Source organism: Nomascus leucogenys, chromosome 11, assembly GCF_006542625.1.
Source record: "Nomascus leucogenys isolate Asia chromosome 11, Asia_NLE_v1, whole genome shotgun sequence".
NCBI classification, from domain to species: domain Eukaryota; kingdom Metazoa; phylum Chordata; class Mammalia; order Primates; family Hylobatidae; genus Nomascus; species Nomascus leucogenys.
This window is the reverse complement of record NC_044391.1, coordinates 38,035,673-38,060,799: the sequence shown is the minus strand read 5'-3', so window position 1 is coordinate 38,060,799 and position 25,127 is coordinate 38,035,673. Positions and strand designations below refer to the sequence as shown.

The 25,127-nt window shown below is 38.3% G+C and overlaps 2 protein-coding genes across 4 annotated transcripts in view; one reads left to right on the top strand and one right to left on the bottom strand.

The window, feature by feature from the left end:
• The window catches only part of BZW2 (basic leucine zipper and W2 domains 2), a 60,199-nt gene extending 59,188 nt beyond the window's left edge, over positions 1–1,011 (bottom strand). Inside the window, exon 1 of one of the 3 annotated variants that reach the window (XM_003252601.3) lies at positions 863–1,011. The gene's annotated coding sequence lies outside the window, so the exon portion shown is untranslated. Of the gene's footprint in view, positions 1–846 lie in introns of all 3 variants that reach the window. The other 2 variants (XM_003252602.3, XM_030822182.1) reach the window with 2 other exon arrangements.
• A 319-nt stretch (positions 1,012–1,330) lies between these two features.
• The window catches only part of ANKMY2 (ankyrin repeat and MYND domain containing 2), a 41,830-nt gene continuing 18,033 nt past the window's right edge, over positions 1,331–25,127 (top strand). The window contains exons 1-4 of the mRNA XM_030822181.1: positions 1,331–1,641; positions 7,601–7,665; positions 16,736–16,874; positions 18,843–18,941. Of these exons, the coding sequence (XP_030678041.1) occupies positions 1,575–1,641; positions 7,601–7,665; positions 16,736–16,874; positions 18,843–18,941 (370 nt within the window). The 5' untranslated portion in view covers positions 1,331–1,574. The remainder of the gene's footprint in view (positions 1,642–7,600; positions 7,666–16,735; positions 16,875–18,842; positions 18,942–25,127) is intronic.

The window sequence follows — 25,127 nt, the reverse complement described above, 5'->3', positions numbered from 1 at the left end:
ACTGATTCCCACATTTTAGCAAGCAAATCTTATTTCTAAATACACACTTGTATTTACCCCCATCTACCTATGGTCGAAGCTCCAGGCTACATATTACAGTTGAATGAAGGCTGGATTAAGAGGCTAATCTAAGGCTATATATAGGCAGCAACACCAATTTAATCTCCGCCCTCTCCAACCTCCCCACCCTCCACTCCCTATTTCCATAAATCTCAAGATCTGAGTTACAAAGAGAACCAAGAACTCTAGCAGAGCAAAGAAGCCCTTCCCTCCTCCTCCCCCAGGCTGTCTCTTAAACGAAGTATTAGTGCAAGTGTAAATTGTTTCCAAACATCTTTAACAAGCAACATTGGGCGATCAGGTTTTCTTCCACAGCTTCCACAGAGGCCAAAGAGATGACAAGTAGTGGGGAGGGCGAGGATCACCAATGTAAAAACTACCTTCTCCCGAGTCTGTTCTCACTGACTCGCTAGTAATGGGGCGCTCTCCTCCCGACCCCTGGCCCAGAGCCCCGGCCCCAGCCTCCCCGGGAGCCGCATCTGGCGGTGCCACGCACGAGACCATGTGCACCCGCCACATCCCACCGCGTGGCTGGCCCCCGCCCGCCCGCCCGCGGTCCCAGGGTCTCCCGGGGCGGCCAAACGTTGCGAGTCGGAGGTCTTCATCCCAGGGCACTGATACCCTGTACGCGCGGTGATGATGAGGTAGAGCGGGGGCTTCTCCACGGCGAGGCAGGAAGCCGCCCCAGGAGGCACATGCTTCCCCCCCGCCAGCTCCTGCCCGATGGAAACCCCGGCGGGGCGGCAGTCGCTACTCTCGCAACCCTCACGGCACCCCTTGCCTCACCTGGGCTGCTTCTCACCTGTCCGAGGAGGTAGCGACGACGCGCAAGGCTGGGGGCTGCGGCGATTCGTGCAGCGGCAGCGGCAGCAGCAGCAGCAGCAGCGGCGGCAGACAATGGAGGAGTGAAGGACAGACACATTGACATAGACACACGGAACCCGGCGCAGCCCCGCCTCCCGTACCGCCCCCGTCTCCCAGACCGCCCCCGCCCAGACCGCGCCACTCCCGGGGGCATGGTGGGGGTACGGCGACAACCATGGGCACCTGCAAGCCCCAGAAAGCCGTCGCTGAGCGCATAACTGCCAGCTGTAGAATTTTCAACATTACATGTGGCGAAATATTTGAACCGGACAGGATAGGGGTGCGGAACGTGTAGGAGGAATTTAATTCCCCCCTCCGGCTTTCTGCATTTGGTTTTTTCCTTCCATGTTGCTCCAATGGCGATCTCTCGCTGCAGCCTCCTGCGGCTCCTCCTCCTCGGCAGGGCCAATGACAGGCGGCAGGCGGTGACTGCCGCTGGGCCTGCAGAGACCGTCCGCCTGGCTCGCCCGAGCTCGCCCGCTGTCCGCCAGCCCGCGGGAGGGAGGAGAGAAGCGGATCGCTTCCGCGGTTGGCTACTTAGTGTCTTGGTCTCAAGTTGCCTCATTGCGGCTGGCGTTCCCAATACAGACGCATCGTTTCTTTTTTAATACTTCCTAAGAAACAGAATAACCTTCAAGCTGGCGGGAGCAATGGTTCACATAAAGAAAGGCGAGCTGACCCAAGAGGAGAAGGAGCTACTGGAAGTCATCGGGAAAGGTACGGGTGCTGGGCTGCGACGCGGACGCGGCCAGCCTGGCCGGGGGGCGTGGCGGAGCCCGGGGGGCGCTTCTGGCCTGGGTGACCTTTGGCTGCCGTCTGCAAGGTTGGCAGCCTGGAACGGGGAAAGAGCGTTTCTCCCTTTGGTCTGGGAAGGGTTGCAGTGGGGGAGAGGTGGGGAGGTAGAAGCAGTGCTGGGACAAGAGAGGTAGTTACAGAGGCTCGGCCTCTAAATCTGCTTTTGGAAACGTACGGATTTCCACGCCCCGCCTTAGATTAATGCGAGCGTCCCGGGGTGTGGACCCCAGTGTGTGAATTCTTCACTGCTCCTGAGGGATTTTGATCGCAGTGGGTCCTGGTAGTTTCAGGTTCTTAGGCGGGTCTCTAAATGACCCTTTAGACTTCCGCAGGCCGAATGATCTGGATCCTTTGCCGATCCCCACCCCCGCTTGGGAGTGGAGGGCGCCCTTAGGGAGAGGGGTTCTTCATAAGGGCACAGAACTAGGTCTGTAATTTGCTGCATTGAGACTTCCGCATCCAGGGCCTCCCTGGCTTCCAGAAGCCCCGACAGCCTCAGGAACCCTAGAGAGACAAGGAAATTGGCGAGGCCTCCACACCCACCCCTCGGCCCACGTTGCACAGATGAGACCGTCTAATCGCGCTCCTTCGCGCTTTCTTGTCCACTCCCCCAACGCGTGCCCTACTTCCGCAGTGCTGAGTCCCAGCGAGGAGCCCTGAAGACGAGCCAGAAGCCATATTTCCCCGGAGTCCCCGAGTGGACGTCCCAGAGGAGTTCCCTGCCGAGTCCCGTTACCTGGCAGGTGACATCAGCGTGACTGCATGCTTCTCCTGCACCCTCACGGTGCGGGGATGGTGATGCGTGGGACTCCAGGCAATTAATGTGGTGATTTTAAACTCAATAATAATATAGCCATGTTTGTCCTCGAATGGCAGAGATGCCAGTCATTGCAGCAAAAGGCTTCCCAGTTTCCATTTTTATTTACTTAGTAGCCAGGCCGAAATGTGGAATCCTAGAGAATAAGAGAGATTTATTCTTCATAGCGACAAGGAAACTCTACATGCGAAGGAGAAAAAATTCCGGTTTGAACTCAACAGGTGCTGATGAGCTGAGCCCACCCGATCTGATCTCAACTATTCTAAGTCAGTCACAGCTATATCTATCAATGATGTGTTCTTTGCCTGGAATTTGGGGATTTGGGTTAGAGTTTAGATTGTTGTATTGCATGGTTCTCGTTGACCTATTTGGCATTTCAGTCTTTCAGTTCTTCCTGTCTCTAGGTAATTTCTCCCTGCCTTTGATGGCTCCGGGATTCAATTAAGCAAACATGCAAGTTCTTGCTGTAGAGATGGGGTTTCACTTTTAAAATATATTTATAGCTTTATATCTATGATTATATCAAAATCTATATCCATATGTTCTTGTTTTAAAATTAAGGCACTTTAAACATTTTTACATGATTTTACTTATACGTAAACACTATAACAACTAACAAAGCCAAATAGATTTCTAAATCCTTAACTCGATTATATATTCCTTAAAATACCTGTTTTCGTGGCTTCCAATAAATAATGATTGCAATCCAGCTGGACATAGTGGCTCATGCCTGTAGAGTGACCCCTTTGCACGTTGGGAGGATCCAGGAGGATCACTTGGACCCAGGAGTTTGCCACCAGCCTGGGTCTCAACATAGTGAGACCCCATTGTTACAAAAAATGTAAAAATTAGCCGGGTGCATTGGTAAGCACCTGTAGTCCTAGCTACTGAAGAGTCTGAGGCAGGAGGATTGCTTGAACCCAGGAATTCAAGGCTGCAATGAGCCGTGATCACGCCACTGCACTCCAGCTTGGGCGATGGAGGAAGGCCTTGTATCTATAAAAAATTAAAACAGTAATAATGAATAACGATTGAAATCTATACGTGTTTGAATCTCATGGTTGTGTGATGAATTGCTGAAAACAGAATGTTTGTTTCTCCTGTTCTGTTTGTTTTGGCGACGTCTTCTTGTCTTTGGTAGAGACCTGTGTTCCCTATCTAGATATTAGAAATGTCACAATGAATTATATTATGCTGCTCTGAATACAAAATAAAAAGAAGATCTAATAAAGGCTTATATGTGCTCCACATTAGGACACTCCTCAGATAACTGTGGGATGGATATTATTATCCTTATTTCATAGATAAGGAAACTGAGAGTTTTACAGGTCTTTTTATTTCCTTATTTTTTTGAGACAGAGTCTCACTCTTGTCGCCCAGGCTGGAGTGCAGTGGCGCGATCTTGACTCACTGCAACCTCCACCTCCTGGGTTCAAGCAATTCTCCTATCTCAACCTCCTGAGTAGCTGGGACTAGAAGCACACACCACTACACCCGGCTAATTTTTGTATTTTTTTTTTTTAGTAGAGATGGGGTTTCACCATGTTGGCCAGGCTGGTCTCAAACTCCTGACCTCAGGTGATCCATCCGCCTTGGCCTCCCAAAGTGCTGTGATTACAGGCGTGAGCCACCATGCCTGGCCAAGTTTTGCAGGTCTTGTTCCACTTTATAGTATTCCTGAAAAAGCTATAATGTAGTAGAAGAGAGAGCAGTAACACTAAGAATATCTTTCTCTTTTGAGACAGGGTCTCACTTTGTTGCCTAGGCTGGATTACATTGGCATGATCATAGCTCACTGCAGCCTCAACTTCCTGGGCTCAAGCAATCCTCCCACCTCAGCCTCCTGAGTAGCTGGGACTACAGGTCCATGCCACCACACCTGGCTAATTTTTTAGAAAATTTTTTGTAGAGATGGGGTCTCACTATGTTGTCCATGCTTGGAAAATATTATGTACATAATCTTTTCTCCTAAAATGCTTGTTCATCCAGATAAAGTGATCAATTCCACCCTAATGAGGCAGGTTATGCTGTATTTTCTTCTTTGGTTTGAGCAGTTGGAGAAATTCTCTGAAGGGAAATAAGTCACTAATTATTACTTTCATTAGTTTAGGTCTGTTGTTTCCTATCTCCAATGAAGGTAAATGTTGGCTCCTTGCACAGCCCTTCTTATAGTACTCTATCTTCCACCCCCAGCAGTTTGTTAAATCAGATTTAACATATTTATTTCCCAGAATAAAGCAATTAATCTTTTACACTTACTTGTAAAATATTATTTAAGTCTACTATGGACAGTAGGAATGACATAAAGTAAAAATCCTTCTGTGTGAGCCATGTGTTTCACATTTCTATGCTATTCTGGACCTTCTATAATTTCCGACTAATGTCATTACATTGTGAACACCAAATTGGAAATCATCACAGTTTTTCCTCTTGGAGTGTTTTGCTCATCCGTGTTCCAAATCTATTTTTATTCTCTAGAAGCCCAATCTGTTTCAGATTATTTTTCTCATTCCAGTCTCTGCATTTCAAAAGGCTAACCTTAGTGTGATTGTGGGTATGTGTACATATATGATATAATAAGAAATATCTATTTGGTCCCTGCCCCTGGCTCCTAACACAGAGCTCCTAAAACCCTTATAATCTCCTGAGCAATAGGGGTGCTAGGTGCATCTATTGTTCTAATATTTGGTCTTTGACCCTGGTACCTGACACAGAGTTTCTAATCCCTTGGAATTTCCTGGGCATTAGAAATGTCTTTTGTTCTAATGAGGTGACTGTTGGATAGCTTCAGGATGGGGGCTGGTCATGAGAAAGTCCAAGCCATGATTAAAAGGTTGAATTTTTCAACTCCACCCCTCCCCGCATCTTCAGGAAAGGGAGAGGAGCTGAAGACTGACTTAATAATAGGTCACGCCTATGTAATCAAGCTTGCATAAATATTACTGAACTACAGGTTGCAGAGAGCTTCCAGAATGCTGAACTTGTGGAAGTTCTTGGAAGAATGAGTGCCTGGAAAGAGTGTGGAATCTCTGTGCCCTGTGCCACATACCTTGCTCTTTGCCCCTCTTCCGTCTGGCTGTTCATCTTTGTCCTCTGTAATATTATTTGTAATTGATGGGTAAATGTAAGTAGTGTTTCCCTGAGTTCTGTGAGCTGTCCTAGCAAATTATGGAACCTGAGGAGGGGATCACGGGAACCCTGATTTATAGCCAGTCAGAAGTACAGGGGCTTATGATTGGCATCTGAAGTGGGGACAGTCTTGTGGACTGAGATCTTGATCTGTAAGATCAGACTAACTTTAGGTAAACAATGTTAGAAATGAGTTAAATTATAGGATACCCCATTGGTGTCCAATGGAGAATTGCTTGGTGTTTATGGGGGAAACCCCCATATATCTGGTGTCAGAAGTGAAGGATTGAGACTATTGAGTGAGAGTTAAGCAGGAGAGAACAGTTTGTTTTCCATTATACATGCATCATCTTTAAAATATATTGTTCTCTTACAGAATATGTTAACTTAGATTGTTGGCTATTTGGCAAACACCTTAGAGAATTATCAGCCTGTTCTCTAATGAGAGCCAAATGTTTGTGATCTTAATCCCCATTCTACTCTTCACATGTAGCAGGCTTTGACATGCGCACAATCCCTATAGTATTCTCCCTTTCTTGCAAAAACATCTCCTGGGCAGATAGAAAAAGATAGAAAATAACTTTGGTTCTCAGTGAAGAATGGGATTTGGATGAAGCATCTTCCTCAAGAGAAACTGGGGTGCAGGGTTTTTTGCTCTGGTTTTATTCTTCTATAAAGATTTTTGAGAAAGTCCCTGATGAGGAGCCACAGATACAAATAAGGTTTCATGTAGAACTGGCTTGCATGCTCACACACACGAGAGCTTTGCCCTCTCATAGCGATTCAGCCAGTGATACTAACTGCTTTCAGATGGAATACAGGGTCAGAAAAATGCACTATTTATAAAAAGAAATAGCTGCCATCATACTCCAGGGACGTGTAGATCATTCACTTGACATTTTCCCAACAGAGCTACTTCTCTATGTAGGAGATGTTTCTGTTTCTTCTCTGTTGGTGAGGGGAACTCAGGTGACTTGCTTAAGAAGTGGGTCAGAGAGAAAAAAGCATACTAATCTTTATTTTGCATTTCACCTTTAACTCTAGAAGGCTAGCAGAGTTTAGCACATTCTTGCACTACAAGTCTAAAGAGAAGAAATAATCTGGTTGGGAGACTTACCTATTCTTTTATGTTCTTTTATAGGAGAGGCTTATCTTAGCCTTTCTTCCTCAGCACATTCAATTTCATTGTTCTCTTCCCAGTAAAACCAGAAATTTCTTGGCAAAATGTGTGGCTGGCTTGTACTAATGATAATAGCAACATTCTCTCCTGCAAGTATGCTTCTGTCATTATGCCTTATAGAAGACTGGAAAAACCTGACAACTATGGCCCAATTATAGCTTCTTTCCAAATTTACAGAGAAGTGACCTTCAGGTTTACATTAGTTGACTTTCAGGGTGGTGAGTACTGATCATAGAGCACTTTAATATAGTACTAGGCATTAAAGATATGTTTCACCTAAGTATTTCCAAACCAAGCATTCTATTATAAATATGCCATCAATTCACAAGATGTGGTGCTGACAAATTATATAAATACTGACTGCATTTTGAATTCCAAGTATTACATTGACTGGAATTTAAGCTTCAGATGGTGATTTGGATTAGATGCCCTTTAAGATTTTTTTTCAGTATTAAGTCTTATGCTTTGTGGTTATTGTATTACTGCCAAAAGGAAAATGTGGCCAATGTAATATACTTTAAGGTCAGTGAAAATAAAAACAAGATGGAGCTATTTTTAGTTTCTGTAAATCTATTCTACTGGACAATTACTTTGTAAAATAAATAGTATGTGATTGGATGTTTCATTTCTTAGCAACCTACACTGACTAGACCTACTTTTACAGATAACTCCTTAAAGTTTATTTCCTTGATGTTAGATTTTTCTCTTATTCTAGTGATAAATAACCTTACTTTTCATCTTTTTTTTTTTTTAAGGTACTGTCCAAGAAGCTGGAACATTATTATCCAGCAAGAATGTTCGTGTCAACTGTTTGGATGAGGTAAGATTTTAGAAGTTTAATAAAGGATTTTACTTCCTATAAGAAGAGATAATCTATCCTTTTTTTTTTTTTTTTGAGATGGAGTTTTGCTCTTTTGCCCAGGCTGGAGTGCAGTGGCACAATCTCAGCTCACTGCAACCTCCGCCTTCTGGTTTCAAGTGATTCTCCTGCCTCAGCTGCCCAAGTGGCTGGGATTACAGGCACCCACCACCACTCCTGGCTAATTTTTGTATTTTTAGTAGACACGGGGTTTCACTATGTTCACCTGGCTGAGCTCGAACCCTGACCTCATGATCCTCCTGCCTCGGCCTCCCAAAGTGCTGGGATTACAGGCATGAGCCACCACGCCCAGCCTTCAAATCTCTTAATACAAGTTTTTTTTCTAGCATTTTTGCTCATATTATACGAATAATTCCTAAACTAAATGTAAGCAAATAGGCCACAAAAGACAAATAAGCATGTAAAAATAGTTTAGTCTTATTAGTAATCAAATAAGTGTAAATAAAGTCAAAATCATATTATTTCTTGTCAAGCGTGGGGAAAAATGGACTTGTCAATGCTAATGGTTAAGTGTAAATTGATGTACTATTCTGTAGAAAATTTTGGAATATGTATCAATTTTAACTGAGTATATTATTTGATCCAGCAACTTCAGTTCTAGAGAAAGTTAAGTGAACCTAAACTCAATTTCCTAGAATAGTTGCTTCTAAAATAAGTTTTGGAAATGATGGTAACATTTGAGCATTACAGTAGCCATTGGCCATGTCTGACCATTAAACACTTCAAATAAGGGATATTTGACTGAGGAACTGGATATTTAGATTCCTTCATTTCTTTCAGTTATTAGCAGCTTTATTGAGGTGTAATTAATATACAATAAGCTATACATATTTAAGGTGTAAAATTTGTTAAGCTTTGACATATGTATATACCTGTAAAACCATCACTATAATCAAGATAATGAAGATATCCATCACCTCAAAGGTTTCTTCATACCCCTTTGTAATCTCTCCTTCCTGCCTCTCCCCACCCACTCCTGCAGAAAGCATTAATTTGCTTTTAGTCACAATATATTAGTTTGCATTTCCAAGAATTTCATATAAATGAGATCACACAATAAGTACTCTTTTTTTAATCTAGCATCTTTTATTTAGCATAGAGATTCACCCATGCTGTAGCATATATTATTCCTTTTTCTTGCTGAGTAATTTTTTTTATTGTATGTGTATACCATAATCTTTTTATCCATTCATCAGCTGTTAGAGTTTTGGGTTGTTTTCCAGTTTGGGGACTATTACCATAAAGCTTCTATGAACATTTATGTACAAATGTTGGTATGGACATATGTTTTTATTTCTTTTGAATGATTTATCTCCTCTTTATGGGTTGTATGTTTTTATTCTTTCCATGTTTGATTGTTTTTTATTGGGTGCTAGACATTGTCAATTTTACCTTATTGGGTGCTGTATGATTCTGTATTTTGATAAATACTCCTGAGCTTTCTTTCAAGAACACAGTTAAGTTACTTGGAAGCAGTTTGATTATTTCAGTTCCAGTTTTTAATGTTTGTTGGGTGGAACTAGCAAAATGCTCAGTGAAGGATTTTTTTCCTGGTGTTGAACTAAGGCACTTCCTTGTCCTCTATGCAATGTTCTCAGTTGCTTGAGGTTTTCAAGCCTGGCTGGTGGGAACAGGCACTCTTCCTGGCCTTGTGTGAGCTCTGGATGCTGTTCCTTGTAATGCTGTCAGCTAGTTCTTTGCCCAGGCTTGGGTAGTTTCCACATATGCGTGTATTGATAAGTACTCCAGCCAAACACTCTGAAGAAACCCTCTGCAGATCTTTAGAATTCTCTTTCTGTGCAGCTCTCTTCTCTCTTTTACTCTTCCTGGGAACTGAAGCCAACTTGGTGACCCTGGATGCTCAACTCCATCGCCTCAATGCAGTCTGCCAGGCTCAGTCTGGCTGACCTCTCCGTATACTGTAACCTATAAATCCTCTTAAGGTGATAAGTTAGGCAATTGTAGGAGCCAATTCAGTTGCTTTCCTTTTCTCAGGGATCACATGTTTTATTGCCTAACCCGACAGTGTCTTGCAAATTGTAATTTTGTCTGTTTTTCTGTTACTCTAGGAAGAAGATAACTCTGGTTTCTGTTACTATATCTTGGCTAGAAGTACCAGTTTCTAATTTTGTTTAATTTTAAATAATTAGAAGTTAAATTTAAATAGCCATATGTGGCTAGTGGCTACTATATTATATAGCACAGTCTAGTGCTAAAAAGTTCATTGAACTTCAGTTTCTCATGCAGAAGGGAAAGGGGTTCTGTTAACTCTTTACCCACACATGGGTAGCAAAATTAATATCAGACAAAATAAAGTTTAAAGCAAAACATTCTGTCTTATATATTAAATTAATAATCCACCAAGAACATAATAGCCTTAAGCCTTTTCTTATAAACTTATCAGCTATAAGCATTGAGGTTCATAAAGAAAAAAATGATGGTGCTCAAAGGAGAAATCTGTAAGACCGCAATAGCACCTTTTAGAAACTAACAGATTAAATAGAAAAAAAGTAACATAGGACGTAGAAAATTTGGATAACCCAATTAACAGTACATGGACTGTATATTAGCAGAAAAAAATAGTATATCTTCTTTACGTGTAACATTGGTAAAAATTAATCCATGTATTATACTATTTTATAAAGGAAATTGTAGCTTATTTCAGACAGCTTTGCTAAATGTAGTATAATACATTCGAAAAGAAACAAAAATATAATCCAAATAATGAAGCACCTATCTTGGAATTTGTTTTTTTGTCTCTAAATAATTCTCAGGTTTATGAAGATGTAGGAATAAAAATTGCTGACTGTTAACAACTGAAAATACAACATTTATCAAAAGCTTTGTTTGCTGGCCAAAGTGATACTCAAAAGGAATTTTGTAGTGTTTATCATTGCACTTTTAACCTTGATGGTGTTCCGAGCTTTCAATTCATGAAATTGTTAAAAGAGTAAATATACTAAAATAAAAATAAGAAATGATTTAGAAAAAACAGAAATAAAAAATTTTAAAAGCAGATAAGCAACAATATAAAAATAGATAAACTGGAAATAATCAAAATTAAAAACTTTTGTGTTTCAAAGCATACCACCAAGAAAGTGAAAAGACAGTCTGCAAAATGGGAGAAAAATTTTACAAATTATATCTGATAAGGGACTTGTAACTAGAAAATATTAAGAACTTCTACAACTCAATAATGAAACAATATATAACTCAATTAAAAAATGAGCCAAAGATCTGGATAGATATTGCTCCAAAGAAGATACACAAATGATCAATACATAATGAAAAAAGGCTCAACATCATTAACCATCAGGGAAATGCAAATAAAAAGCACAATGAAATACCACTTCATATCCACCAGGATAGCTATAATCAGAAAGGTGGTATAGCAGGTATTAGCAAGGATGTATAGAAATTGGAGCCCTCATACATTGCTGGTGGGAATGTTAAATTGTGTAGCCACTTTGGAAAATAGTCTCACAGTTCCTCACATGATTAAACATGGAGTTACCATATGACCCAGAAATCCTATATATATACTTAAGAGAAATGAAAACATATATCCACACAAAATTTTGCATATGCAAATGCATGTTTATAACAGCATTATTCATAATAGTCAAAGGTAGATACAACCCAAATGTTCAACTGTTGAATACATCAACAAAATGTAGTGTAATCCTATGATGGGTATTATTCACTAACAAAGATGAAAGAAATGGTGATATTTGCTACAATATGCGTCAACCTTGAAAACATTAATGCTACGTGAAAGAAGTCAGTCACAAAAGACTGCATATTTTAGGATTCCATTTATACAAAATATCAAAAATAGGCAAATTCATAGGAACAGAAAGTAAATTAGTGGATGACTAGGGCTGAGTAAGGGAGTGGAGGTGAAGTGGGAAATGACTGCTAATGGGTATGGAGTTTCTTTCAGGGATTATGAAAATATTCAAAAATTGATTGTGGTGATGGCTGCACAACTCTGTGAGTATATTAAACCCATTTATTTGTACAGATTAATTGAGTAAATTGTTTGCTATATGAATTGTATCTCAATAAAACAGGAAAGAAAAAACAGTAAAAATTATCAACTTAAAACCAAAATATAGATACAGCTTGGGAAGTACAAGCAAGAAAACAATATGTATAAACAGTAAGGAGGAAGGAAGGAAGGAAAGGAGAAAGGGAGGGAGAGAGGAAGGAATGAAAGGAGAAAAAGAGGGAGAGAGGAAGGAAGGAAAGATGGGGGGAAGGAAAGGAGAAAGGGAAGGAGGGAGGGAGGGAGAAAGAAAAACATAACTGCAATTATAAAGAAGATTGTCATAACTTTTTTATTATGACAACACATTTGGAAACCCATATGATCTTTGTAGAAAATTAAAATGGATATATTCATCTCATATAGAAGTAGAAAAACTGGGCCGGGTGCAGTGGTTCATGCCTGTAATCCCAGCACTTTGGGAGGCCAAGGCAGTTGGATCACCTGAGGTCAGGACTTTGAGACCAGCCTGGCCAACATGGTGAAACCCCTTCTCTACTAAAAATACAAAAATTAGCCAGGCGTGGTGGCGGGTGCCTGTAGTCCTAGCTACTTGGGAGGCTGAGGCAGGAGAATCGTTTGAACCCCAGAGGCAGAGGTTACAGTGAGCTGAGATTGCACCATTGAACTCCAGCCTGAACGACAGAGTGAGACTGTCTCAAAAAAACAAAAAAGTAGAAAAGCTGGAATAATCAATAATTAAGGAAAATTTATATACATATGTTTAAATCTCCTACCACTTTCAAAAGCTGCAAACCAGAGTAAGCTTTACCAAACTTTAAGGACCAGTTAATTCTCATTTTACACTAATTATACCATTAGTTTAGAAAAAGATGGGAAGATACTCGACTCGTTTATTGGATAAGGCTAGCATAATGCTGATGCCAAATAGTAAGAAGTTCCGCAAAACTATGGACCCAATCCACTTTATAAATACAGAGGCAAAAATTCTAAAAATGTTAGCAGGTTGATGCAGCCATCTGTTAAAAGGATTATAAGATATCATAGCCAAGTAAGGTTTTTCCAAGAATGTTAGGATAGTTCAGTTTTAGAAAACCTTTCAGTGTAATTCACTGTATTACAGAATAAAAGAGAAACAAATAGCATCATCTCAACAGATGCTAAAATGTATATTATAAAATGTAATAACCTTTGATGGTATAAACTAACAAATCAGGATAGAATGACTCTTCTGTAACCTGACAGGTTTGCAGAAACCTTCCACAAACTTTAGCATCATATTTAATGTTCAAATAGAAGTACTAGAATAAAGACAAGAAGCTTCCTAAGTGTTCCTGAAGATTGAGTGGGCTGCAGACAGCCTTGGCCTCTGTGATGAGCCTTGAACACAGCACAGAGTTTTTTGCACTTTCATTCCCTTTCCCTGGAGCATTCTTCCTGTAGTTATCTGCATTCCTTGCCTCCCTAACTCCTTTCAGGGCTTTGTTCAAGTGCCACCTTTTCAGTGGGACATTCCTTGAATGTCCTCTTTAAAATAATAGTCTTCTCTTTCCCTCTGGCATTACTTCCCTTTATTTAATGTTATTTTATTGCAGCACTTGGATCACTATCCATCTAGTCACCTGTACTGTAAGTCCCAGGGACTTAGACTATGGGAGGCATGAAGTTTGCTTATTGCTGCCTCCAATGTATAGATCAGTGTCTGACATATATTAAGCACTTATTAAATGTTTGCTGAATGAATGGATGTTGCATTTAATGACATAGAATTCCAATGTAATAGTCTAATGTTGATTCTTTGACTTAAGAATTATGAGAGAGGAACTTTATTTTTAAGGAGATTGTATCTAAAGAATTGTAGAAGCTTGTTTCTCATGCTATTCAGTTAAGCAGACTACCTACAAGGTTATCTTTGGGAAATGACAAGGACGTGAGGATTTTTACTCTTGCATATCATTGAATCTAAGATGTCATAGATTTCAAAATTCATCTAGATATTTTTTAAATGACGGGAGTGGAAACTGATGGTAATTTGTGAGACTTTAGTAAAGTGAAAATTCTGGAGATTTTAAATATAAAAGTGAGATGCATCTTAGAATTGATGAATTACAATATGATAACATTTTATGAAATCTTATCACTACCTTTCTAGTTTGGGTAGAGATGGATATTTATTTTAATATTCTGTCTGATACTAAGTTATTTCATCTTTACAATTGTAATATAACATTTTAAATTAACTTGCATCATGTATTTTGAACATGGGAATCTTCTACTTCTGGTAGATTAGCAGTATTGTTTCAAATTATTTCCTTTTCTGGATATTTACACTGAAATACTATAAAAACTCTAGAATAAATAGAAAATTTATAACATGGTGGGTTTATATCTCTATGGAGCATCAAAATTTATTAATATTAGTTCTTTTTACTTTGCCCATGGAAAAGTTTTTATACCAAGAAAATGCATAGTAATCATTGCAGTCAAAATTTATGATTTCCTTCTTAGTGTTCTAAATTCTTATAACACAAAATTGTACTAAGATAGGAAAGTACATGTGATATCCACTTCTTTGAAAAATAAGTGTAAATTTGTTACTTATCACTAGTTTTTTTTCTAATACCCAGGACCATCTACCACAGCACTTAAATTTGATGTCTGAAAATCATATACTGCATTACAAACATGACAAAAAGAGGAGGTTCAGAGACTGCACAGCAGATGACATGAGTGGGATAGACATTTACCTTTTTTTTTGAGACAGAGTCTCACTCTGTCACCCAGGCTGGAGTGCAGTGGTGCCATCTCGGCTCACTGCAACCTCCACCTCCCAGGTTCAAGTGATTCTCCTGCTTCAGCTTCCCGAGTAGCTGGGACTGTAGGCACCCACCACCAAGCCCGGCTAATTTTTGTATTTTTAGTGGTGACAGGGTTTTGCCATGTTGGCCAGGCTGGTCTTGAACTCCTGATCTCAAGTGATCTGACCACCTCGGCCTCCCAAAGTGCTGGGATTACAGGGTGAGCCACCGTACCCGGCCGATACTTACCTTTCTGGAAAGAAACTCTCTCATTGGTTTGCTCTAAAAACCAATTTCTGCTAAGGTGACAGCTGGTAAACAGAAAAGAACAAGTGAGAAAGAAAAGAGCCAGGAAATTTTTTTTTAAATGAGAGGAAAGGGAGTAGTAGGAGACAGGTAAATGGGCAGAAGTGATTAACACAGATGACAGTGAAAACACAAACACAGGAAAATAAGGACAGTTGGCAATGTGAGATTCAAAAGTTCTGCATATCTCTTTTGCTCTTAAGCAGATTATCGCATTCTGTTGAAAGCTTTGTGTTTTGTTTTGGTTTGGTTTGTTTTGTTTAAACTATAGGCTAGTTCTGTAGGCTGGGGATTATTCATTCTCAGAGCTAGATAACCTCTTGTTGTATGTTGGATTGCTGGGTGATTGACTGCCCACCTGTTCTGGCTAAACAGAAAAAAACTAACTCCATGGTGAAGTCGGGGGTCCTAAAATCTGCAAAAGAAACAGCTGTTTGCTTCTTTGTGGTGGCCTTTCTGATGGGCCTGTGTCCTTCCCCTACCACCCCTCAGGCTACACACTAGCTTCTTATGGACAGATTCTATCATCCTTTAGGAGATATCACCCTAGTCATGCTCGCAGTATGGTTTTGCCTTATTTAAAAGCTAAAGGCCATGCAGTCCATTCCTACTCCCTTGAAGCACTCCATTGGCTGCCTCTGTACAACGAGATTTACCCACACCCACCCACCCACTCCCAGCATACTAATATTCCATCTCTGTAGAGACTTCCAGCTAAGGGAGTCTTCAAAGTTATCATCTGCTTATCATTTTTCCATTCTTACTCTCAAGAAATGTCCGTTGCTTCCACGGAGTTGCCTCTTGTGCGACTGAAAGGTCCCAGCCTCTCTATCATTCTCGTCTCCACAACCCTCTGAACATAGTGTGTACTGCATTAACAAGATGATGGCTTATGTTCATAATAATAATCTGGAAGCATCAAGAATAATTCACATTATGTTAGCATTCTAAGCTTCACTAAGGTAACGGATTATATGTTTTACAGAGCTTTTCGTCCAAAACAACTTTGATGTTTTGGTACTTACAGCATTTCGCCTACATAACTGAGAAAATTCACTCACAGTAACAGCTCATCCATTTATCTACCAAATAATAGTAGTGCCTAGTACATGAAATGTTGGATGTTTCGTTGAATATGCACAAAGTATGTGGAGACCAGTGTAGCCTAGCGTAAATACTACCAACCATTTCTCCATATATATACAATCACATATAATGAAATCATATGTATGATCAAAATATATGTGTGATTTGACCAAACAATATACCCTAAATACTACCAACCATTTATCTATATTTATACAATCACATATAATCAAATCATATGTATGATCAAAATATATGTGTGATTTGGGGAATCATGGTTTTAAAAAATGATACCACTGTAATGTGTATTTCCTGCACCTTTTCTCATTGACAATAATTTGTGAAAAATGTTCCAGTTCAGTAGATACAGATGAAGTCACTCATTTAATAGCTTCATAATATCCCATGTTTTGCATATACCATACTTTATTCAATTTTCCCCTTGAGAGGCATTATTTGAGATTTTTCTTCTTTTAAAAAAATGTGTTTGTTCATTTGCTTTCTGAGAAAGTAAGTATGTTTGGAAAATGTGGTTTCAATCCCTGCCCCCACCATTTATTAGTCATGTGAGGTTGAGCAAGTCCTCTCTGAATCTGTTTGCTAATCTGTAAAAAAATGTCCAGTAATAAAACCATCTCTTCCTCAGAAGTTTATGGAAGATCCAAGTGTGGAAGTAAATATAAAAATACATATTATAATGACCATTTTAATTTATTCATATTCGTTTTATGTTTCTAATTGCAGAAATTGTTCATAGGTACAGAAAAGATAAAACAGTAAAATTAATACCTTTTTCCTCTTTCTATTAAAGAATGGAATGACTCCTCTAATGCATGCAGCATATAAAGGAAAACTCGATATGTGCAAATTACTACTGCGACATGGAGCCGATGTAAATTGTCATCAGCATGAACATGGATACACAGCCCTCATGTTTGCTGCACTTTCTGGTGAAGTTTTAGTATTTATAAATATGAGTTACCTATACAAACTTATTATAAGTACATATATACTAAAAGATTAAATTCATTTTGATTTTAGTAATTTTATGATCAAGTTTTATGGAAAGGAAGATGACAATTGGTTTTTGAAAAGTTATAATGCAGGAAATAAATTATATAGTGAATTTGGTGATTTGCTTCTTTTGTTATTTAAATCAATTGATTCTTTATGTGGACAACATTTTGATGGAATTGAGGAACTGGATCTGTTTTTCTTTCAAGTTACCTCCTTTGATGTTCTATATCTTTACATTTTCAAGTGATATGAAAACTTCTTTGTTCTCTTGATCAAACTGTTGCCGTGATAGAGCTGTCTGTTTGCCTCACTGGCACTTGTGTACTAAATATGATGATCCATTTAGAAACTTACTCGGATTTGTATTGTTTATTATTTGCTGAATAAGGACAATTTAGAAATACTGTCTAAAATTAAGTGGGGTTATCTGTAATTGGTGCAGCTCTTTGAAAAATACAGAAGTAATATAATATCCTTGTACTTTGAAGATAATAATCTATATTTTCATAATCCTGGAACCCAGAAGCACTTCTAAGCATTATATAAACCACAGAATCCGAAAAGGACAATATTGATAAAAATTTAACATTTTCATTTGTAGGATATACCATAGAGTTAAAATACAAATGAAAAACTAAAAATATTTATTATGTATCTTAAAAGATTATATTGTTAAATACAAAAAGTTCTTTTAGCTGGGCACAGTGGCTCACACTTGTAATCCCAGCACTTTGGAGGCCAAGGCAGGCTGATTGCTTGAGCCCAGGAGTTCGGACCATCCTAGGCAACACCGTGAGACCCCATCTCTACCAAAATAACAAATATTAGCCAGGGACAGTGGTGCACGTCTGTGGTCCCAGATACTCAGGAGGCTGAGGCAGGAGGATTTTTGAGCCTGGGAGGCAGAGGTTGCAGTGAGCTGAGATCGTGCCCCTGAATTCGAGCCTGGGTGACACAGTGAGACTCTGTCTCAAAAAAAAAAAAAAAAAAAAAAAAAAAAAAAGACTTCTTATAAATCAATTATAAAAAGAAAAATACTACAGTAGAAAATTGGATGGAAAACAAAAGAAATACAACTGGCTGATCAAAATATAAAACATTTTGCACAGTAATCAAAAAAATGCAAATTAGAACAATAAATTTTATTTTTTAGCTTATTATACTGGCAAATGTTAAGAAAGAGCTATAATGCTCAGGAACTTCTTTACACTATTTGGGGGAGTGCATATCAGTCCAACCTTGCTGGATGACAGCCTGGCAAAATGCATTTAAAATATGCATAATCTTTGATCTGGCAATATTTCCCAGGAACTGTTCCTAAGGAAATCATAATTCAAACTTGCGAAAATGAATGGAAAATACTTTTCACTGAGTATAGTTCATAATAGCAAAATACCCATAATGACTACTTTAGAAGAAGAATGTGAATAGAATAACGTGTATGTTTAGATAGAAAAAAGGTGTAGAAAGATAGATGCCCAGTGGTTAATAGTTCTTCCAGAGCCTGTAAGTGTGAGGAATGGGATGGGTTAGTCGATATTAAAGGGGAATCCTATTCATTTTATCTCTTTTTAAAAAATTGTTTTGTATGTGTATTTTGATTTTATAGTAAGTGTTACCTCTAGGAAAATATATTTCATTTTGTTTAAAAAGGCAATATTCAATTCCATACTGCTTTTGCATTGCTTGATTTGTTTTCCAGAAAATAAGGTTAATTTCTAAGGTTCTATAGCATTTTACTCTTTACTGTAGTTATGATTCATGTTTTAAAAGAATGAAAATATCCACATGATAGAAACTTAAAACTAACTGGGGGAATAAAGGGTATAGAGAGTTTAGAAAGGGATGTTTAAATTGTGTCCTCCTTAACATTAACAAATGTGTTCCCTTTAAAACTCTAGGTAATAAAGACATCACATGGGTAATGTTAGAATCTGGTGCTGAGACAGATGTTGTCAACTCTGTGGGAAGAACAGCAGCTCAGATGGCAGCCTTTGTGGGTGAGATTTTGCTGCAGTTTTACATTAGATTATACCCAAAATTTCCCTTGTGGAAAAAAAAAACATTTTTCTTCTCATGGTGAAAATATTATCATATTGCTTTAAAAAAACTTAAGTATTTACAGTCCACTGTAACTTAATAAAACACCTAGTCACTCTGGAGAAAACAAACAGCTATTTCGAATTTCCACTTTTTGGAACACAAAGAGTAGTGGGGCCATTTTAATTGCTCACAAATGCTTATAACATGTGTATTTTATGTCTCTGATGGAAGTAACCAACGCTAATGTTTAAGAATGTGAACCGAGAAGTCAGTAATCCCAAGTTAAATTTTGGCTGTGCCACGTGATAGCAAAGTACTTAATAATTCTGACCTTCAGTTTCGTCATGGTAAAATGTTACAGGGTTATTGTGAGGATTAAAAGAGGTGATAGACTTGAGCTTTCCATGTAACACTAAATAAATGGTATTAGTTACTGTTGTTAATAATTATTACAACAATGACATAACTCTTAGGAAAGAGTACTTGATAATAATATACAACTACTTCGTTATCGTTCTCATCAACCACAGACATTTATTGTGTGTGCCCAGTAATTCTTGGCATGTTAATCCTATTACTTGACATAATGTAAAGAAAGAGTGGGAGTGAATTCTTGTTCTTTGGTATTTTGACACCATTGAATTGGTGGTGAAGAGAGTCCACTGAGAGAAAAGCAAAGATAGCAACGTCTGATTTATTGGGAGTGCAGTTAAGTGGCCTTATAGGGACTAATAATTCATTAAACAAATAATGTTCACAACCTGTAAAGCAAGCATCACTGTAGGTGTCTTGGTTATAGTAACAAGACAGGCTGTTCATACTTTCATGGCACTTAAAGGGTAATAGCAATGACAAATGGTGCGAAAATACATACTCCAAGGTAGAACTTCAGAGCTCCATAAAAATAGACAAGGAGGATCTATGCCATTCAAGGGGATTTTGAGAGAAGTCAAGTTCAGATACAGTGTAAATTAGGTGTGGAGGATGGTAACTGAATATTATGTTAAATTTTATTAGAACATTTTCTTGAAACTACTAATAGAAGCTGCCATTGATTAAGCCAGACACTCAATTGCTTTATGACAGCTTTTTCTGTTAGAAGAAATATCCTTATTTTAATTTCAGAAGGACTTGAGAAAGTTATGGCCTTGTGTAAGCTTCGGAGAAATATTTTAACTCCCATATGTACAGGCCCCAAGTTGCCCCCATCTCCGTTCTAAGCTAATTTTGAGGGTGTCACTGCAGGGGGAGAGAACACTAAAGTAGGAATCTGGAGACTTGAACTTTAGTTCGTGTGTGCTGATAATTAGTTATAGGATCACGGGCAAATTCCTTTACCTCCATAGGCCTCAGTTTTCTGATCTGTATGCAAAGAAGCAGGGGAATTAGGTGATCTCTGAACTTCTATTTAACTGTGCAAGTTTTCAGTATATCCACAATGTAACAAAATATTGCTCAGATACAGGTAAAAGAATTATCCCAAGACCACAGGTCTGGAAATGGAGGAGTCTCTTCTTTCAGACATTAATACAATGTTCCTTTCTTTTTCTTAACACTACAATACTAACAAAATTACTACAGTAAAAATTGTTTGCAATCCTATCCTAAAATGAGAGTAATGTTTTCATTCCATTTTAATATATTTAACTAATTTCACAGACAGAAAATTACATTGCACCCTTCCAGTTGTTACTGTATTTTCCAAATAATTAGCCTTTAAAAAAGCTCATTCTCCCCTTTTTGTTTCCTTCAAGTGGATCAGTATGTATACATGTGTATATACATACATAAGATTTTTGTCATTTTTTAAAAATGCCACCCATCACACAGCAGATATTCCTTGTAGCTTGTTTTCTTCACTTACTAATACATCATGGAAGTTCCTCCCATCTCAGTAGGTGTAATTCGTTTCCTTCAACAGCTACATGATATTCCATGATATAGATGTTCCACAAGCTCTCCCTTATTGACGGATTTTACAGTTTTTTAACCACTTTTCTACAAATAATGTAATAGTCATCCTTGATTTTCTATTTTTTATGTTAGTACTTGAATATTTTTTACATGTTAGAACTTTAATATCTCTAAAGTATTTCTTAGAAGTAAAATTCTGAGACAAAGGATATAGAGTTTTTATTTTTATTTATTTATTTATTTATTTTTGAGACGGAGTCTCGCCCTGTCGCCCAGGCTGGAGTGCAGTGGCCCAACCTTGGCTCACTGCAACCTCCGCCTGCCGGGTTCAAGTGATTCTCCTGCCTCAGCCTCCCAACTAGCTGGGATTAGAGGTGTGCGCCACCACACCTAGCTAATTTTTTTTGCATTTTTAGTAGAGATGGGGTTTCACCATGTTGGTCAGGCTGGTCTTGAACTCCTGACCTTGTGATCTGCCCACCTTGGCCTCCCAAAGTGCTGGGATTACAGCCATCACGCCCGGCCTAGAGTTTTAATTTTACTATAAGTCTAGATTCCTTTCCAAAAGGGCATAGTAATTCACAGTAATATCTTCATCAGAGCTGGGTATTATCATTCTTTCATTTTTGCCAATCTGATAGTTAAAAAGATGGTACATTTTCAGCTTACTTTTCCCTCATTATTCATGAAATTAAGCACTTCTGTTGTTGGTAATTTGTATTTTTACTTTTGTGGATTACCTGCTTATACTCTTTATTCATTTTTTTGTGGGGGGATGCCCTTTGTTATTGCTTTGAGGAGCTTTGTGCATACAAATCCATTATCTAACAAATGTGTTTCAAATATTTTATGCCAGTCCTCCTCCTCCTCCTCCTCCTCCTCTTTCTTCTTCTTCTTTTTATTCCTCTTCCTCCTCTTCCTCCTCCTCCTCCTCTTCTTCTTCTTCCTTCTTTCTTCTTCTTTTTTAACTTCATGGAGACCTTTACCATAGGAAATTTATTTATATATTTATTTATTTTTTTATTTTTTTGAGACGGAGTCTCACTCTGTCACTCAGGCTGGAGTGCAGTGGCATAATCTCGGCTCACTGCAATCTCCACCTCCTGGGTTCAAGCAATTCTCCTGCCTCAGCCTCCCATGTAGCTGGGACTACAGGTATGTGCCACCACACCCAGCTAATTGTTGTATTTTTAGTAGAGATGGGGTTTAGCCATGTTGACCAGGTTGGTCTCGAACTCCTGACCTCAGGTGATCATCCCACCTCCCAAAGTCCTAGGATTACAGGCATGAACCACTGTGCCTGGCAGGAAATTTATTTTTAAGTAGTCATATTTTTTCTTTTATAGCTTCCATGTTTCTTGTTTTGCTAAAAGTGGGCCTCTTGACCAGGAGTTACATAAGTATTCTCCTAAATATCCTTCAGTTATTTTTTGTGATTTTTTTTGGTACCTCTAGAATTTATTTGTTTAGAGTTCATTTCCCCCCAGACATATAGCTAATTGTGATGGCACCATTTATTACACCAGCTAACATTTTCCTACTAAACTGAAATACCACCTTTGTGGTAAGTTAAATTCTCTTTTACTAAATGATTATATAATTATTTGCAGAGAATTAACATTTGTATGAGTTTAGGACTTTCCATCCAATTACACAGTACACTTTTACATTTCTTTTAGGGGAGGGGACTGACTTTTGGTCTTTCAGTAATATTTAATAGGTTCCTTCATATCAATTCTTTCTTTCAAAATTTATTTCTTAGTAATTTGTGGTTGCTGTCCATATGGTAAAAATTTGCACTACCACTTCCACACTCAGTCACTTCCAGCTGGTTGTGGATAATAAAGAAAAGCTATTGATTTCTGTATTTTTTCTTATTTTTATTACAGTTTACTGGGTTTTCTAGCTATTAAATTTTATCTTGATTTCTATTTGAATTTGCTTCAGGCTAAGTAAGAAGAAATAGTAGTGATAATTGACATGCCTTTTTCCTGTTTTTAATGAAAATATTTTTAGCTTTTCACTTTTAATATGATATTACTATTGGTTTCATCATTGTATAATGTCACTCTTTTTCTTGTTGAATTCTTTTAGTTCTACTTTTACTGATATTACAGTTATTCCTAATTCCATTTTTTGTCAATAATCTGCTCATCTGTTATTTTCAATCTTTATCATTTCATTTAAGTAGTACAACTTATAAACATATAGGTGGGTTCTGTTTTATAATCTAAAATGTTAGTTTCCCTCTCTTAACAGGTATTTAGCTTATGTATATTTAATGTAATTACTGATATATGTGGTTTCATTCCTCCTCTTTTACCTCATTTTTACTCTTTATTTTACTTGACTATTGTTTGTGCATGCATGTGTGTGTGTGTGTGTGTGTGTGTGTCTGTGTGCACACGCACGCACATGTATTTCCTTAAAGTGATTGGCTGGTCAAAACTGTACAGTACCACATCCCCCATCCCCAAGGCCCCATATTTACCCATTTAGCAACCTTATAAGATGAAATCCTTATACTTCATTTATTTCGCCACATTCTCGGTTTTTGCCTTGTCAGGCCACAGGTCTTTCCTTTCTGCCTTCTCTGATACTTCCTCAAAACCTGTGCCAATCATACCTATAGCTGCGGACTTTGCTCAGAGAGTCTAGTATTTTTAGCACGAGCTGTAATGAGAGTGTCATTGACAGGGTGTTGCTTCTCTTTCAGTAATCCATACCACCAGCTGTATGATTTGGTTGTCATCTATCTTCACCCACTCATATGAACTCACTTTCTTACTGTCCTCTCTCTCCTCCCCTTTGTCTCCATTTCTGCATTTTTGTCTTTACATCTCTGTTCTCATTTAGATTTTGGTTATAGGACCTTTTCAAATGGGTTACATAGGTTGTATATTCTTTGAAACCCATCATGACAAAACTATTAATACCTTTCTTTCTGAAATGTGAGTCATATTTTGCCTAGCTTTCTGACTCATATCACAGTTCTTTTCTCTCAGACATATAGAAGTTATTCTACAGTTTTCTAACTTCTGGCTTTGCAAATGAGAATTCAACTTACTTTCCATTGTAAACTTTACATTTCTCATTCTGGAAGAGCGTTTGATTTTCAGCTTATCCTTGAAAGTAAAATATTTGAAAAGAATATGTCTTGTATGTGTGTGTTCCTATTAATCACACCCAGTGAGCCCTGTAAGTCTAGAGGACTCAAATCTAGTGATTGTAATATGGGAGCAAAATGATGTACTGGCTTCTCCACCTGCAGCATTTATTTTCCATATTAATAGTATTATTTTATTTATGTATATTCAGAATTTATAAATTTAAAACTAGTAAAATATTTAAGAATTTCAATTACAAAAATTTAAACCTAAACGATAAAGTATTTACAAAGATAAACTTTAAACATATTATTCAAATATGTTATTAGCAGATTAATTAAAATAAAATATCAAAATAAGCATTACCTAAAATGAAAAACCTTAATCTGGAAAAAAAAAAGGTAAAGTAATATTTTTTTTTCTTTTTAAAAAGGTATAATTAGGCTGGGCACGGTGTCTCATGCCTGTAATCCCAGCACTTTGGGAGGCCAAGGCGGGTGGATCACCTGAGGTTGGGAGTTCGAGACCAGCCTGATCAACATGGAGAAACCCCGCCTCTACTAAAAAATACAAAATTAGTTGGGCGTGGTGGCAGGCACCTGTAATCCCAGCTACTCGGGAGGCTGAGGCAAGACAATCCCTTGAGCCTAGGAGGCATAGGTTGCGGTGAGCCAAGATCGCGCCATTGCACTCTAGCCTGAGCAAAAAGAGCAAAACTCCGTCTCAAAAAAAAAAAGGTATAATAAAGAAATCCCTAGTCTTGTGACAGTGTCTTTGTTATGTAGCAATTATTTTTATGTACAGATATTTCTACCTGCTGCCTGCTTTTCCTAATTGTACTAGTTGGAGGACTGATGAGAAGATGCAGTTATAAGCTAATTCCATATTTTTCTCTGACTCCTTTATCTTCAAGTCTTCCTATGTCTGGTTCAGTACTTTTGATGAGCTATTTTAGAACTTTTTTGTGTGTGTATGGAAACACCTATCTTTTTATTGAAGCTGGATGTAGATTTTGTTTTAAGGAAGCATGTGCAGTTTGTCTTCATCTTCTCTGGTTTCTTCACATACAGTTGTAAATTTCCTCACAATTACTTGGGTTGATTTTGATACTGTGTTTATAAC